The 17,353-nt window shown below is 49.1% G+C and overlaps 1 protein-coding gene across 3 annotated transcripts; it reads right to left on the minus strand.

Moving 5' to 3' along the window:
• Nucleotides 1-1,647: 1,647 nt before the first annotated feature.
• On the minus strand, nt 1,648-15,383 carry etv1 (ETS variant transcription factor 1). Of its 3 annotated transcripts, XM_053843608.1 has the most exons (11): nt 15,234-15,383; nt 14,445-14,553; nt 10,245-10,298; nt 6,037-6,166; nt 5,634-5,822; nt 5,182-5,435; nt 4,275-4,349; nt 4,123-4,191; nt 3,877-4,046; nt 3,356-3,457; nt 1,651-3,282 (listed from the first exon to the last, which is right to left on the minus strand). In XM_053843608.1, the coding sequence occupies exons 2-11, from the start codon at nt 14,503-14,505 to the stop codon at nt 3,061-3,063; spliced, it is 1,326 nt and encodes a 441-aa protein (XP_053699583.1). In that variant the 5' UTR covers nt 14,506-14,553; nt 15,234-15,383; the 3' UTR covers nt 1,651-3,060. The 3 variants fall into 3 exon arrangements, with proteins under 3 accessions (XP_053699585.1, XP_053699583.1, XP_053699584.1); XM_053843609.1 differs by lacking the exon at nt 15,234-15,383 and having other exon boundaries at nt 14,445-14,839; XM_053843610.1 differs by lacking the exons at nt 6,037-6,166; nt 15,234-15,383 and having other exon boundaries at nt 1,648-3,282; nt 14,445-14,513.
• Nucleotides 15,384-17,353: the final 1,970 nt, after the last annotated feature.

Consider the following 17,353-nt stretch of genomic DNA (forward strand, 5'->3'; position numbering starts at 1 on the left):
ACTCTTTGACAACAACTTCGAATGATGCATGAACTTGAGCCAGTACTTGTACTTGTACTACACTTGTTGGCTAGAATCAAACTCCATCTACTTTGTCTTCTACACACCAGAACTTTGTCTTTACTTTCTCCAATTTTTACCACCACCACGACTACTACAGTGCTGCGAATACTTCTGCTTCTCAGTTACCACCACTGTTGGTACCACTGTTGACTACGCCTACTGACCACATCTTGCTAATACTACTGCCAGCAGTGCTACAGATGATCTCAGCTGTGTGCTTCAGTCTGAGAGTCATACTTCCTTGAGTCAGAGCCACTATCTGTCTAGCCACACGATTGTGTTGAACCTTGAATCTGAGAAGTTTTATTTTTATGTTCTTCATCTGGTAATTTCTATTCAGTCGCCGTGACGCTTCTTTCTTCATCTGTCTTTATCTAGTTACTGTTGACTCTGAATCTCCTCTGAATAATTCATGTTCACTGGACACACACTCTCACACACACACACACACATGCGCTCTGCTGTGTCAACACACTCTGTATTAAGAGGCGACTTGTTTCAAAAGTCCAAACACATTTGCAGCAACAAGTGCGGTAGCCGAGTCATTCTGCTAGTCAAACATGGCGTGTCACAGCCAATCAGGGGCCTCGGGGGCCCCCACTTAACCCGAGCAAACAGCCGAGCCACCGAGCCGCACTGAAGAGCAAACACACGTCCAGTCAGAGGACGAGTCGCGGTGCTGATGACTCAAGATGGAGCCGCCATCTGTCTGACCGTGGGGGGGGGGGTTCAGATACACAGAATATTAGGAGGGCGGGTTTGGCCGGAGGAACAGGAAGTGCAGCATCCGTCCGTCACGGTGAACATGTCCGCAGCTGCGAGAGCCTGAAGTGGCTTCAATGACATGGCGACCAAGTCAGATGAAATCATGGGGTCAACAGTTTCATAAGTCAGGAAGACGTGCAGTTGAAAATTTCATGAATTTATTTGGAATATGCTTCATGAGGAATATGCTAAAACTGTAGACATATTTCAATGGAAACATTCCAGTATTAAATAACTTGAAAGTTGTGTAGAACAAATGAACTTAAATGGAATATATATATATATATATATATTAAATATAATAAAAAAATGAATGAAAAATAATCCAAGTATTCATATATAATTTATTGAAACCGTATTTATAAAATATTTCTATGGATTTAAATCATATATCCTAAATAAATCTTCATGAAATACAAATTTTAAGTATCATAAAAATATTTACTTTTTTAATTTTATGAGAAAATGAAAGAAATTCTGTTGTTTATTTAATATGTGTAAAAATGTTGAGCAAATCTAATGAAAAAATCTAATGAGGAATAGTTCCACTAACAGGAGAGAAAGGCTTTTATTCTGACAGTCTTGGAGACTTCCTGCTGTGGTCTGTGACCTCCTTGCTCAGACGCTCTTCACGGTTCGGGATGTGACCCCAGCGCCTGCGGTGTATTCAAACTCTCATGGCCAGATCCCATGCAAATGTCCGGCTGCTTTAAATATGTGGCGGTGTCTTGACGGCACCTGCGCGCCGGTTCGAATCCCGACACCTGCCTTGTGACGGAGCCGCCTCACTGCATGAACAGGACGTGTCTCTGACATGTACGCCGGCGCCGAGTCTTTCCAGCTGGTGTCCGTGCCGAGCAGCAGCGCCTTGGTCCGGTCACATGACCAGCTGCTCTGGAAACAATCCTGTTTTTGGTGAGCGGATCAATAGTGAGCCGGCGAGCGGCCGCCTCTCATTACTTCCACTTCCTCTTTCATTTTTCCATCAGCAAGGCAATTAAAGACTCGATCATTGACTCCCGGTGACACCGGAGGAGACAAGTCTCCTGCAGCCGCGCAATCGTTAGTGGACCAGCGCCGCCCTCCAGCAGCCCAGCCGGCCTCGGCCGCACTTCTGTTCCGCTCCCACCTTTTACCTAGCTTTTATTCTGATCTGTTCGGTGAGATTCTCGTGGATGTTTCTCAGAGCTGTGTTCGTACACAGAGTCTGTTGGGCGGTTTCCTGCCGCGGCCCACGTCGCTACAGAAGCTGACCTGTGTGAGAGTTTCAGCCTGAGCATGAAGGATCGACACACCCGGGAGACTTCAACAGTTTATTGTACAGCAGCTGCAGTTGGAGTGAGTTCAGACACCAATGAGGTGAGGAGCACAGTTCCGCCAGGTCTTTGTCACTCGCTCTCCCGCTCCAGGGCCGAGCTCATGGTCGCCACCTCCGTCAGCCAGTCTTTTCTTCGAGTCCTGCTGCTCAGCACAAAGGATTCCACAGAAATAAACAACCTTCTCGCCTCTTTGGAGAAAAAGTCTTCAAGTATCGTCACTCATGTTCGCCGGTTCCATTTAGCATCGCGGTTCAGAAGAAACACCAGAGTTGTGATGAAACCAAAGACAAAGCATCAGAAACCAGCTAAACTTATGAATTAAAAGACTTGATTTTGACAAAACGATACAAACAAAATGCTCAAACAAAACGGAGACATTTCTCAAATATAGCCGTCTTTTTTTTTTTGGGACAAAAACTTTTCTCAATGAATATAAATCAAAATCAACATTAAATACAAAAAACATTTTTAATAAATAATAAACATTTTATAACTTGAAGATTTTTTTTTTCCAGAAAAAAATGGTTAAAAAGCAGAGGTGGATCTGCATTTCAGTAGTCACTTTTCGCGATGAGGTCACATAACCATGAATCGTCCTGTCCTCCATGATGAGCAGATCATGTTCTCGAGTGAGGGCGCTTGGGTCACAAGTCTCTACAGAACATTGAAATCAAAGTGGGCGGCGCGTGGCAGGAGCACAAGGCTCGCCTGGTGAGTCCGGTCTCATGCTTCGGACCATCTTGTCACAGAAATAAAAATAATAAATAAATAAATCATGTACAAATGCCGGCGCCGCTGCGGTCCATAAAGTGCACGCTCCGTCCTGCTGCCAGAGGAAGAGTTCCTCGTGGGGGCTCCGTGGTGAGGCAGCAGCAGGGGGCGACAAGGGGCCAGCGGCGCGTGGAAGTGTGCGTCAGTAGACGTAGCCCTCGCTGTACGGGTTGGGCGGGCAGTACGGCGCCTCCTGCACGTACGCCATGTTCTCGTCAAAGTGCGACAGCGGCACCGTGTCCTCCTCGTTGATCTGCCGCTCCATGTCCGTCTTCAGCACCGGCCGCTGATTGTCGGGAAATGCCATGGAGAACAAGGCCTCGGGGTCGCACACGAACTTGTACACGTATCTCTCTCCTGCCACCTGAAGGACGGACGCAGAACATGAGCTTAGACAGTGGTCCACACCACGCGGTCGCAGCGGCTGAGCGTCCCACCTTCTGCATGATTCCCTTCTCGTAGTAGTAGCGCAGAGATCGGCTCAGTTTGTCGTAGTTCATGGCCGGACGGTTCTTCTGGATCCCCCAGCGACGCGCCACCTTCACAGCACACACACACACGCGCACGGTCAGGCAGCGGGCCAGGATGCAAGGCGACACAAACTTCTTAATCCACATTGTCCTGACGGCGGTAATGAAGAGATCGGAGCCGTGTTCATTAGCCAGCGCTCGCACAGCCGGCGAGGAGGCAGCAGATGTTGCTGCACCTGTCGGCCGGACCACCCGCCTCCCACCTGCACCGCCACCGTCTTTCTGCCCCCGGAACACAGCCGGCAGGAGACCTGAGCAGCCGCGGCTGGTACGCCAGTTTTCACCATTTAAAAATCGACATTTAACATTTATTTATAACATTTATTTGACAGTCATTACGTCTATTTCCAGTGATATTTGTGCCTTCTACACTCCACCTGGGATGGTCTTCCAGACACACTGCCCTATGAACTCTGGTTGCTGCTCACCTCCTCAGGCTCGATGAGCTTGAACTCCATGCCGCGGCCGGTCCAGGCGATGAAGTGCGAGTTGGACGGGTCGTCCAGAAGAGCCACCAGGAACTGCCAGAGTTGCAGGGAGCCGCGGCGCTGGTACGACGGGCCCTCGCGGTACAGACCCGACTCCTGCTTGATGTCTCCTGCAGAGGAAGGTGAGGCTGTGAGGGGCTTCACTTTCCCACCATCAACCGTGTCGCTCCACAGCTAGGCTCTCACCTTCCACTTTGTCTGGGACCACGCAGGTGTCGTCGTAGAAATGCCGCGCCACCTTGTCGAACATGCACCCTGAGGGAGACAGGAAACACTCGGGGTCACACTCCGCCAGTAACCGCTCGCCTCACAACGTTGAAGACGGCCAGCGTCGGTACCTTCGGCCCGGTTAGCGTGATGCGCCAGGTAGCCGTCCTGGCGTAAGTAGACAGAGTGGCAGCTAGGCACTTCAGCTGAAAGTCAGGATGAGAGGGGGTGTTACTGCCCGAGGGCAACATGGGAGACAAGTCTGTTCACTCAACGCAACAGCGCTCCTGATTAAAGCCGGCGCTGCTGCTGCCCCGGAGCCGCCTCGCTGTGTCATGCTGCTAATGGAAGCCGCGAGCGACGGCACTTAGATCAAGAGCTAGCACGGACACGCGAGCGAGAATGTGGCGATGGTGATGGTGGAGCCTCTTTGGTTCGCGGGAGCAACACCTGACCTCCTGGATTTGACCAACACTGAGGAGCATCTTTCACACAAGAGGATTTTCAGCGCATGAAACGTGTGTGGAGCTGCTCAGATGCTGGAAGTGCTCTCTCTCTGGACCTCACTGGGAGACTGGCTCTCGTAAACAAACCCTGAACTTCATCTCAGTAATGGACCGGCAGATTAGCGCTAATGAAGTCAGCTCAGCCGGCTGTTAATCACGGGAACATCTTCAGGTCCAGTATTTCACTGGTCACGTGACGCGATCCCGTCTTCTGACTGTGACACGTGAGGTAGTTTATGTCTGCTGGAGAGAGCTGTGCTATAGCGCTAACAGAGCTAGCAGAGCTGAGCTGAAAGCTGCCCACGTCCATATGATCAACTTGAAGCTATTTTCAGGTCAGATCCTGGTCCTGTCTCTGCCGACAGGAGCTGGCGTGGGTGGGCCAGCCGCCCCCCCTACCCCCTCCTCTCATTAGAGCAGGACAGGAAATGGTGACCGACGCAGACACCCGGTCGAACCAGACCCTCTCTTCTAATAATGGGCAAACTCAATAAGCCCCTCCCGCTCCATAAATCTACTTGCAGCGCCTCACCTGAGTCGTAGGCGAAGTCCCGTGGCTCTTGCTTGATCATCATGGCGGCGGCAGGGGGGTACGCGTGGGGCAGCGGCGCCCCCATCATGGCTGGGTGCTCGTACAAGGGGTCCGGAAACTCTTGCTTGAAGCCCTGAGGGGGGAAGGGGATGCTGGGCTCCGACATCTGCCGGTGGTAGAGGGGTCGGGCGTCCCGGGTCATCGAGGGAGGGGACGGGAAGCAGTGGCCCGGCTCCGAGAGCTGGCGCCGAAATCTGACCAAGAGAAATGAGAGTTATGTGGCGCTCAGTGTGGACATCATGACCTGGACCACCACCAGACTTGGAGCTCAGCTCCGATCATAGACCCACAGAGCAGCAGCCAGACCTGATCCCTGTCAGAAGCTGGACTGGAATACGGACTCCACACAGAAGGAGAGCGTAGAAGTGAGCCTGGGCTCGGGCCCTCAGTACCTGTGGTCCATGGCGTAGTTGTCGGGAAGTGGCTGCGAGGGCGGCACGTGGGCGTAGGTCCGGTCTGGTTTGGGTGTCTGCGCGGCGGTGGGGGAAGCATGGTGTAGGGGGGACACCGGGGTGCTACAGGGTGGTGTCACTGGGCTGGAGGGCTTCATTCCTGCGGGCTGCTTCTGCTCATAGGCACTGCTGCAACCAAAACACTCTCCATAAATGAAACATCAAAGAAGTATCTCCGTTATTACAGCGTGTGGAACGAACATGCTTCTCAACAGTGTTTCCCGTCTAATACCTCATGACGTGGAGAGCAAAAACAGAAACAGGTTTTCTGGACAAACGCGGGTCGACAAACGTGTCAAGAGCAAGGCAACAACTGAAGCTAAACAGAGAGAGTGGTCAGTACCTGCTGCTGTACGGACACTTGTCTCCATACTGGACCTTGAAGGAGCGGTCTTGGCTGCAGTTGGAGCTCAGCTCGGAACACGGACTGTGGAGCTCACGCTTGATCTTCAGCTGCAGGCCGTGGAACGCCACTGCAAGGAGCAGAGGAGGGTCGGTGTCAGACCACCACTTCAGACTGTCGTGTGTGTGAAATGCTCGAGCTGAGATGGTCACAGCCGAGTTTCCCTCAGGACACGGACACCTGACGGTGCTCTATTCCCGCTGGTTTTACCAGACTGTACATCCACTAACATTCCCGGAAGAGAATGCGCCGCAGGTCACGAGGTTAAGTGGAAGCGTTTTTAGGAAGCGCAGGAAGCATTATATACATTACGACAAGGTCCCTAACACGAGTCGGAGTCGAGTGCAGAGACTCGTCTGCTCTCCAGACGACGGCTGAACCAGTTATTGATCCGACGTCCTCCTTAACATCCCATCATCTCCAGTCCTGATTACGTCTAATGCGATTGACTCCGGCTCAGTCAATCACGACGCCACCGCAAACGCGCGCCGGAGCGGATCAAACTCCCAAATATCAGACTGGCAAGCGGCTCCAGGAAGTCCTCAACTAGCAAACCCAGTTAAAGTGATTTGTCAGCGAAGGTCCAGTGGTTGGTGCAGGATTCATCTCTTGGAAGAGACTGTCCCGGCAACACCACACCACCCGGGGGTCGTAATCTACTGGCCACTGTTGCTGATCTCTCCCACCAGGCTGAGCACTTCAGTACAAGAGCCAAGAGTGAGGTGCGTCCCTGATTCAGTGGCTTGACCTTGACCTTTCGCTCTTCTCTGTTCCTCCAAGACGTTTCCCTTGGAGCTGCTTTGACCAAAAGGGGCGGGGTCTTTCTCAGCTTGACTGACAGCTGCTGAGTCAGCAGGGGTGGATCGGCCAACACCCCCCTCTAACGCCCCGTCGAGCTTCCAGGGAGTCGGGGACACGAGCCTCTCGGGTTTGTTCACTGCTCTGGTGGGGGGTTCGACCTTTCTGGGTCATCGATCGCAGGTCACCGAGACTCCTCCCGAGGAGAGACCTTTAGAGGACGGCAGCTCGGCGGAGTCTTGTTGACATCGGACCGACGACCTTTTGTTTGTCTGGGACACAGTAACGGCTCATGTTGCTGCTCTGGAGATTAACCCATGAGTCACACTTTTGTTTTGCTGTATCGATTCATAATGTCAGTGAGTCGAGTCAAACAGTCTGTCTGAGTGATGAAGACTCAACTGAAGAGCATGAGTCACTCAGAGCATCGACCAGTTCAAAACCGTACACCTGACAGAGCAGCAGGTCCTCATTAGAGCGAGTCAACGATTCCAAGTGACTCGTTAATGAGTCACATCCTCTTCAATCTCTCTCATTTAATTAGGGAACAGCGGCCTCCTCTCCAGATTAGAAGACTGTGGAGGAGGACGGTGGGGTGGTAGTTGAAATCCGGTGTTGACCTGGTGTCATGAGCCGCTGCAGCGATTAGAAACGGAAATGTCAGCATGGATGCGGTGCGGCGGGGAGCCCAGATACACGAGTCAATAGTGAAGGCATCGCCTCCAAAGCAGAGACCTGCTCTTCAGTCCAGAATGTCAGGCCCACCAGCGCTTGACTGCCCTTGTTATCTGCCTATTGATTGGCTGAGACCACGGGGCGTCACTGAGCCCGGCTGCTACAATTACTGGAGCTGTGACTCGGGAGAGACGCTCGAGTCGGTGTTACCCTAAGTCCAAAGACTGAAAACCCAGCGCCTCACTTCCTCACGGGTGTTTTCCTGGCTGAGCGTCGTGATCCCGGCGCCACAGCGGGTGGCTCCTCCTCACCCGGGTCCGGAAAAAAGATCGGGTCTTTTGGCAGCTGCGGAAAAGCCTGCGTTCCATTTTCACCTGCCGCAGGTGCTGGACGCCGCCGCTAAACGGCGGAGGCTAAGATCTGGCGGGAAATGCGTGGCCTCATTTTACACCTCCACTCCTCCTTCATTCCCTGCTAAGTTATGCTAATGATACGCATCTGCGTGGAGTTTGGAAACAAAGAAGACGAGTCCTTTTCTCTTCCAGCCCTGAGGACAGGTTCGCTCGGGGGCTGCTCACATGCTGGTTTAGCACGATACCGCTAGCATACCTCACGCAGCTAACGGCGACGACGACAGAAAACAACACCCCAGGCCCCATTTTTCAAACATTCCTTCTAGGTACGATTTTTCTTTTCTTTTTTTTTTTTCATTTCATCAAACCGTATTTCATTATTTTTTGCTCCATTTACTTCCCAGATAAAATGAGCTGGAGAAAAAACCTCCAAACTGTCATTTTCATGTTTCATATTCAAATGACACCTTTTAAATGTGCTTAAAATAAATGAGAAAATAGATCAGCAGAAGCACTTTTCACTAAAGATAGAGGTAGCTAGCTGCTACCGTATAGAAAATCTTTTGCAAAAAATTGATGTATAAATTTTTTTTTGTTTTTTTGTCACAGGTCAAACAGTTAGCAGCATTTGTCTAACGCTAACAAGCTAAACAAATCTAGCATGATGTTAGCATTGATATGGTTAACAAAGCTGTCATCATCCAGGAAAGTTTACATTTGAGGTTTACACTCTCACAATCCACCCTTCTCTCCACAACATCTCTGGACCTGGAGGAACCCATATGGGACCCCGGCCGGCTGGGACTCGGGCTCCGGCGCCCCCTCGCCCCTCCCGCCATCTGTCGGTGCCTCTCGGTGGCTGCTGCCAACAGGACACTTTCAGATGGTCAGCAGCCTCCTGCCGCCACAGCGACCGCCCACATTCACCTCTGAAGGACGACGGGACGAGCGCTGACCTCTGGACGCCGCGGTGACCTCTGGACGTCGCTGGGTAGTAGTGAACAACGCCCAGCAAAAGTAAGAGCTCTTGTTTTCTGACTCAACCAACGTTGTTTATCTACTTAACACGGCACTTTTGGTGTTTTTTTTCTCCTCGTTTCTCTATTAGTTTGTCTTATGTGCAGACAAAATATATATATATATATATATATATATATATATATATAATTTTTTTTTTTTTTTTTTTTTGTAACATTTTGTTCCATTTTAAACAGCTGACAGTAGTGTGATTTTTATTTATTTATTTTTCCTGGGTCAATCCATCACGTCTGCTTTGACATTTGTGGCCTATTTTTCTGTTCCCTGTTTTTTAGGAAATGTAATGAAATAATAGTTTGCCGGTTTGCATCAGATAAACAACATACAGATCAAAACAAAGATAGCAAACTTGGATCATTGTTTGATCTTCAAAATGGTGATGAAATGTGTGACATGTTGAAAATGATTCTTGATCAAACCATCTCACTTCTGTTCACGACCTCCTGGTCTCAGAAAACGGGACCAGAAATCATTGAGAACTGTTGTTCATTTCTATTAAGCCGTACATTTGTTTGAGACGGACTCGAGTCTTAGAAGAGTCAGTGTTAACTGCGGTATTTTCTGGCTCCTGGCGCGTCCGCCGGCTAACACCGGAGCGGCGGCTAAGCGCTTGCTCCTGACATCTGTGGGATAAATATCGGCTTTCTCCGGTGATTACGGGTTCAAGCGCGGCGAGGACGCCGAGCGAGCAGTTTTGTGGTGTTTCTCACAGTTTTGGGGCGTTTTGGCTCCTCGCGAGGACATGTGCTCGCTCCGGCTCCCGCTGCGCTCCAGTCACTCGTTTCAGGCTCCACCTTGGCACCACTTCCTGCAGGAGGCAGCGCTGCCAAGACTCCTGTTACCAGGGGAAACCGTCCAGCAGGTAGAAGACCAGCGCAGCCCGCTGCGTCGACACGGACGAGCCAGTTCGCGTTTGACTTGAAGAGTGATGAAAGATTGACCCGTGAGTCATGAGTCGCAGAGACTGACTCACAGATGAATTCAAATAACAGGACAGGAAGTGGTTTTGACTCGTGTCACAGTTCAGGTCTGGGGAACCATTAGGAGTTCAGCCACTGAAACTGTCGCTACACTCCTGTTACCTAGCTTTACTTCCTCTGCCTGCTAAAATGTGGAGGAGGTCACAGAACACGTCTTTCTGGTCGAGTCACGGCAGGTCATATCACCGGTGTGAAGGTACCTCGTGTCTAGGTATCACGATGAACATGAGCGCGCACACACACACGCACGCACACGCGTGCACGCGCACGCATGCGCGTGCACACACACACGCGTCCTACTCACAGTTTTCGTTCTGGAAGTCGGGAACAAACTGCTCGTCATTGTCTGGAACTTGAGCTGCAGGAGAAGAAAACACAAGTGAGCTACGGAACAAAGGGAGAGTCAGGCTGGAGACAGTTCTGGCCTGGTTCTGGTGGGACTCGGGTTCATGCAGGACAAACAATATCTTGCATCTCATGGACATTTATGTGACACATTTGACTGCAACACTGAAATAAATACTCATACATGCTTAAATATGAATTATGACTACGTCTTAAATGTTGCTAAAATAATAAAACTTTCACCCACATTTTCATATTTTTCCTCTCTTCGCTGTCACGCAACAATATTTTTTCTTAGAATGAGGCAACAGGAGAGGAGGGGATGGGAGCGTTCCATTTGTCACTCAATCTACAACTCAAATGTTTGTGTGTGGCTCTCTGCTGCAGCTCCAGGGGGCGCAGTGGTCAGTACCCGGGGACGGAAACGTGGCCAGTTTTCACTGAGATGAGTTTTTATTTGATGCCTCAGATTTTGGTTGTTTAGTTTGTAATTCTAATTCTCTCACACACACACACACACACGACTCCCCCACCGCACCTGCCAAGTCGGGTCTGTTCCAAAACACTTCACCTGATCCCCCCTCACTCCTGCACTCCCGCGCTAATGCTAAAATAATGAAGGCAGCCAGCGCCAATTAAAGCGGCGGCGTGCGTGTTCACTCCCTCAGATTCAGCCGCGACGCGTGGCGGAGCACGGCGATGCCGGCACGTTGGGACACGTCGGAGGTTGTGGTGTCGGAAGCTACCACATGATTTCTCTTTTGTCCCTGGATTAAAGAAACAGCCTGATCATTATGACCACCTCCTCCAACACTCTCTAGGTCTAGGTTTGACTAGAGACAGTGATGGATGCTGCCGCAGAAGTGGCGTCAGAGGTAGGATGGTGCTGAAGACATGTTCAGCTGCAGAGTGAACTAGAGAGGGAGACCCAAGTGACATGACAAACGACAGTGACTCTCTGGTCGTCTGTTTGAGGACCAGGCATCAGTGTTTGGTCCACATGACCAAATGAATAACTAACTTAGTGGTCATAATGTTTTTGTTTTTGTCTGACTTCTGCTTCTCATTAGGCGAATAATGATATTTTACAGAGTCAACAGTGAAGAGGAAGCGTCAGTAGAGGGAAGGCTCATTGGCTCCTGCGTTATAACAAAGATGGAGTCTAGTTTGACTGACACACAGCTGAGCAGAGTTCGCTTGCTAGCGTCGATAGACAGTAGAGAATAAACCATGTTTTAAGAGAAATACTAATATAAAATGTATATGATATATATTTCATATATTTCAATATTTCAAATGATTTTCTGTCATGAACACGACAACATTCTGCCAGCACTTCAATATTAACGGCAAAATGCATGTTTGACTTCTGGTCCGCAGAAGGTCAGAGAGGAAGCAGGAGTGAAGGGACAAAGAGGTGAACGGGTGGAGGGAGAAAAAAAAAAGCCAGCGCAGCAGCGGTTTTGGGTCCAGAAAGGAAGTGGAGGATGAATGAAGCAGCTGATCCGGCGACTCGCTCCTGCAGAGACGCGGCGAGCTGGAAATCTGCCGCCATTCACTGAAACATGAGCGCGAGCCAACCAGGACCCGGAGCAGGACGAGGTCTGTCCGTGCTGCCCTCAGTCACCGAAGTTTGATGACTGAATCACACTGACACTCTTCACTCATTCTATTGTTATTGTTATTATTATTTAAATATATATATATTTATCTTGTGTTTAAAGCCATTAGATCATTATTAGTTAACATTTAAATCATTAACTGGCACGATTATTACTTTTCAGAATTTTACTTATTATTTATTTTACACGTATAAATAAAAAAAATGTTTTATTTGTTTTTCGTTTTTCGTTTTGTTTTTGTTTTTCCATGCATGTGCCTTATTTTTTATTAATATTTATATTATATTCATTCGACATTTTTAATAAAAATACTTCCATATTTGCTCAATAATCTATCATTTAATTTCTAGACAGTCTAGAAATTTCTACAGTTTTATTAAACGCAGGATACACAAAAGCATAAAAAGAAATTCAGTCAGGCGATCAATACCAACGTATTCATTGAATTTAGTCCTAATGTGCTTCAGCGATGAAATGTCGGAATATGTCACGGCCCACAGTTACATACAGAGTCGCGAGTCTTTTATCTTCAGGACTTTAATGATCAATAATTATCTGCTGAATGTCAACAGGTTTTGATGATCGATGGAAGCCATTGATTACCTGTGGAAGCTGTCAATCACTTGCAAATAAACACAAAGGAGACCAGAGGGGCGGCGGGGGTGAGGGAGGGGTGGGGGGGGGGGGGTCCAGAATAAAAGCTGTCAGCTGACAAGGAGTCGGAAATTCCATCCCATAATTCCTGCTCTTCTTCCAATTACCTGCGCTAATAAATCCTGGAAAGTGAAGGTTGGCGTCGTCGGGTAATGGACAGGAAGTGAAGACGACCCCTCCCGCCCCCCTCACCCCACCCCTCACCTGGCTCCTGGTCTCCCCCTGCCATCAAATATTTAAATGTGCCGCCTCGACCGGAGCCGCGGACGTCGGACAGGATTCCGACGGACAAATGGAGACGATCGTTTGAATATTCAGACTTTTATTCCTGGCCGTGGAGAGCCGATCCATCATGGCCGCCACAGGTGTCCGCGCACACGGCACCGCAAGCGCGACTCTTTCTTTGAAGCGCCGCGTGGCAAATTCTGCTTTTATTTTGGAAAATTTCATCATTTCTATTTAACAAAAAAAAAAAAATTGTATAATTTGAGTCGTGAATATTATTAATTTATTTTTCAGGCGTTTTTAATTTTACATTTATATTCCTCATAATATTTTAAATGGTTTATTATTTATTATTTTTTTTATATACATATTAGTATTTATTTATTTACACAAACTAGTTTTGCATCACAGCATTTCTCCAGAGTAAAAATGAACCTGAACACAAGTTAATTTTTCCAGAGCAGCAATTTAGATCTGTGCGCCTCAGCCAGACAGAAACGGGTCAAGATCGTGGAGTAACAGGCGCATCAGTGTCCTCACACGGACACAGGATCCACATGAAACTTTCACTCGAGCTTCAACCATCCAAGCATGTTAACATGAGCTGGGAGTAAACATGTCATTCCCAGCATTAATGCCTCTTTTTGGGCAGAAACACCATCATCTCCTTGGTGTTTCTGGAGCCAGGTGGAAGTGCGACCACGTCTGAGCTCGGGTTTGTGACCGGCTGAGTTGACTTGGTGTTGACCTGCCGTCACCAGTCATCATGGGAAGAAGTGGGGTTATTTATGAGTTGAGCAGAGCGACACCTGACATGGGGCTGCTCTGGCAGCGGAGAAACGGAGGCGCGTTTCTTTGTGTGAGCGCGAGTGCGACCGCGGTCACCAACCAAGTTCAATCCTGAATCACACCACGATCAAAGCCGGCGACTGTTTTTCACTGAAGTCCAGTCCTGAAACTGCAGATTTCATTTCCACAGTTTGGTGATTTTTCTAAAAACATTCTGCTTCAAAATTTAAGATGAATTGTCAGATAATTTCATTTGCAAGATTTTAAAAGAGAACAATGATTAAAATCTTTTTCCCCTTTTTCTTGTTTGATATCAAAAATATTTTGACATTTTTATTTAATATTTCACCTGAAAGAATTGTCATAAATCTCAAGACAATATTGGCGTCTGAAACATCTGAATTGTGCTGTTTAACGCTGACGTTTACAATTAAAACAAGTTCAACATTTGACTCTACACATTTTACCTTCTTTCATTCAGAGCAAAAACACTTTTTGGCAGCAATTTGAAGGTAGTGATGTAAGAAAAGGCCAGTATTGTCTGAGGATCAGAGGTCAACTGCGCGACTACTGTAATGATCGTATGAGAGGCTCAAGAGGACCCTGTTCTCCTGCCATTTTTCAAAAGTTTGTCCAAGATGTGATAAAATCTCGGTCAGAAATCCATATTAAACCCTTCATTCTGAACGTTTCTAAAAAGCCATAATGTTTGTAGCTGCTGCTCATGACATTATTTACGCCACAAAGTGATTCTAAAGCAAACACCGTCTGCACTGCGGAAACTTTTTGTCGACTAAGTTTGCTGGTTTTTGAGACCCACCGACAGGAAGAAGAAGAAGAAGAAGAAGAAGAGGAGGAGGAATAGTCACCGAAAGTTCTGTGCTGCAGACACGGAGGGAAGAGGACGGCGGCGTTTAAATCCTGCAGCATCACGTCTCTCTCGCCGCGGCCTGAGAAAGTCTGTCCATCAGCCAAAAACTAGCAAAAAAGGAAAAGACAGAGGGATGCAGATGAGGGTGAGTGGTGGTTTTATAGATCGCTGTCTTTGAAAAAAAGTTGTAGATCCATTCTTTTGTGCGTCAGTGATGGTGGGATGGAGGGAGGGGGAGAGAGACACAGAGAGAGAAAGAGAGAGAGAGGGAGCTGCTAATCCGAGATGACACTCGGGTCTGGAACCTGCGCGCTCTCCCTGCAGACCCCAGCGCGCGGCTCTAATGTATGCATGACACACGAGGTGCCTCTTCCACACCGCCTTTTAATTGGACCACGGCGGCAGGCAGCGCTCTACCCCTCCTTCACCCCTCCCCCGCCCCCTTCTCCCCCCTCCCCTCCTCCCTCGCCTTCGCTCAGTTTTTTTCTTCCAGGTTGAGCGACGACTTTAAGATTGAAGTTCGGATGCAAACTTTTATTTTGGCGGAAACTGAGATGCTCGATTTTCATTTTTAGAATTTTGTTTGACACAACTAAAAGGACAATATTTCCCCTCAGAACCGTGAATGGTGGGTTTCAAAGGTGTGATACAGAAGCCTCGTGAGGCGTTCGCTGTCAGTCCGGCAGCTTCATGTCTTTAAGTGTTTGCTGGTGTCAGTTAAACCATGGGATCACAACTTGTTTTCACTTCACCAAAGTCTCTTCAGAAGCAGGAAACCCAGACTCACCTGCGGCCCCCGCCTCAGGTCCGGGTCTGACCCAGCAGAACCGGACTCATCGACGGGCCCGGCGGCGTGGAGTCGGTTTCTCCCGCTGTAATTGAGATTTCTTCACGTTCTCCGATCGAGTTTCAGCGCAATGTTTAGGAGGCGTGAAATTAGCCGGCGCCGCGGCCTCCAGTGTCCAGTCGGCTGATGAGTTCTGCAAGCGCTGCCGCCGCCGCCTCTGCAAACAGACGGCAAAGAGAGAAATCAATGGAGATCAGAGGGAAGCTCATTTGACCGGCGCTCAGGGTTCAGAGGTCACGTAGAAGGAAAGTGCTGCCAACTTCACTCTGAGAATGTTTGCTTCAGGAGTGTTGCTTTCTTGATTCACTTTTATATAACGGCTGGATCCGGTCTGAAACACGTCACTCACATGTGCAGGCTCCGCCCACTTCGCTGAAGCGTCGTCCCGTTCTTGTTCGGCAGCCAGTCGGATCAGAGACAACTGGAAAACAAAACAATCCAGAACCGAGTCACAAACCGAAGTTCCGCTGTCGTCGAGATTAGAGCCGAGACGGAACTCGGGCTGGAACACAGAGAGACGGACGGAAGCGGGCGTCCGTCACACTGCTGCCATCTTGGAGCCGCTGAGGCAATGTGAGCTGAAGCTTGGTGTCACTCCTGATGTAGCGCCTGAAGACGCGGGAGCAAAGGTCAAGTGCGGGACTGGGACAGCGCCTGGCGCGGCTCAGGAAGTCAGTGAAGGGAACCAGCCACATGGTCAAGCCTATAAACCCAGTGTCCCGGGGTCAGCAGCCTGGACAACAACACAGGACAGCATCAGGACTGGAGCCTCAGTGAGCAGCGCCACACTGTTAACCTCCTAAAGACGCTGGCCCACCAGTGCTGCAGCGTGAGCTGGGAGAGCAACATGCTTCTGGTGTTGGTCAGATCCACGTCGGCCCTCCTCCGTCACTCGCCGGACCGCTACTTTCCGGGCCCCCGCAGGTCCCCATTTCTTCCTAGGGTCCAAACTGTCAAAAGGCATTTTGGGTTTCGTCCATTCATTTATGGAAAAAAAAAGTCCAAACAACAAACGTCATTTGGTTTGGTTGGCCCTGTTTTTGGTGTGTGTTTAAGCATATCTATCCTAGTGAGGTCTAGTTATAAGGAGAACGCCTCAATATGAGGATGAAGATTCCACAGTAACTGGGTGCAGTTGGGTTGCGTCACTATTCATATAGTGGCGTGTTGATTTGTTGTTTTTGGAGACACAAATAGCTCACAGAAGAAGACCAACGGTTCCGGATCAGCCTCGATGAAAGAGCTGCAAACAAGAAACCATCCGTCTTTATTTAAGGTTCCATCTCGCGCTGACGTCCGACCACGCCAAGCCCGAAAACAAAGCTACAAAAACGGAACAAACGCTGAGATCAAAGCATGCGACACAGGCTCCTCCTCACCTCCTGGGACGGCGACTGTCACGTGACCTTGTGGTTTTGTGTTTGTTTGCGTCTTGCTAGGTTTAATAAAGTTGTTCCTAGGTGGCTGGTTATTTACATCAAAACAACACTGAGTCACACGCAGACGTGGAGGATATGGAAGCTGTGGGCTGATGTTCGATGTCATGTCAGCAGGCCTTCAGCGGAGCAAGCAAGATGTTTGTGAGCAGATGTCGCTCTGTCATGCAACAGGAAGTGACCTCACCAACGACGTTGAACAACTGTCATGCTGTTTTTAACTCAGTAACCATCTCTGATCGCTCAGAACACCACGAGGTTCTCCGGGAGAAACTTCCAAAAATGACGGCTGTGTTTTTTCATCCCCGCGGTCCATCACCCCCCTCTTACCTCCCCCTCTCCTTCTCCCCTTTTAAGAAAACATCAATAGCAGCAAAATCTGAATAAATAAAAATAAAAAACGTCACTGAACCACATTCGACTGTCACGTGATCACAACGGCCAAAATTGAAATGGACTCTTGGGGGAGGGAAAGCCCAGAAATAGACTCCTTGGATCTCCACAACACCGAACACTGCAGATGAAAACGTCCCACCGGGTCCCGGACCAGAGCTGGTTCACCATGCAGGAAGCGTGGCGCCGCCTCAGGCCGCCGAGCTTCCGAAAAGACGGTCTTAGTGACAA

This window comes from Synchiropus splendidus, chromosome 15 (assembly GCF_027744825.2).
Source record: "Synchiropus splendidus isolate RoL2022-P1 chromosome 15, RoL_Sspl_1.0, whole genome shotgun sequence".
NCBI lineage: Eukaryota > Metazoa > Chordata > Actinopteri > Syngnathiformes > Callionymidae > Synchiropus > Synchiropus splendidus.

Excerpts from the sequence above, each read along its gene's own strand:
- etv1 (XM_053843608.1), bottom strand. The coding sequence starts at position 14,505 with ATGCTGCAGGATTTAAACGCCGCCGTCCTCTTCCCTCCGTGTCTGCAG. Across the intron at positions 6,167-10,244 it reads CGACTTCCAGAACGAAAACT|TGGCGTTCCACGGCCTGCAG; the intron begins GTGAGTAGGACG and ends TGCTCCTTGCAG. Across the intron at positions 4,192-4,274 it reads TCACGCTAACCGGGCCGAAG|GGTGCATGTTCGACAAGGTG; the intron begins GTACCGACGCTG and ends TGTCTCCCTCAG.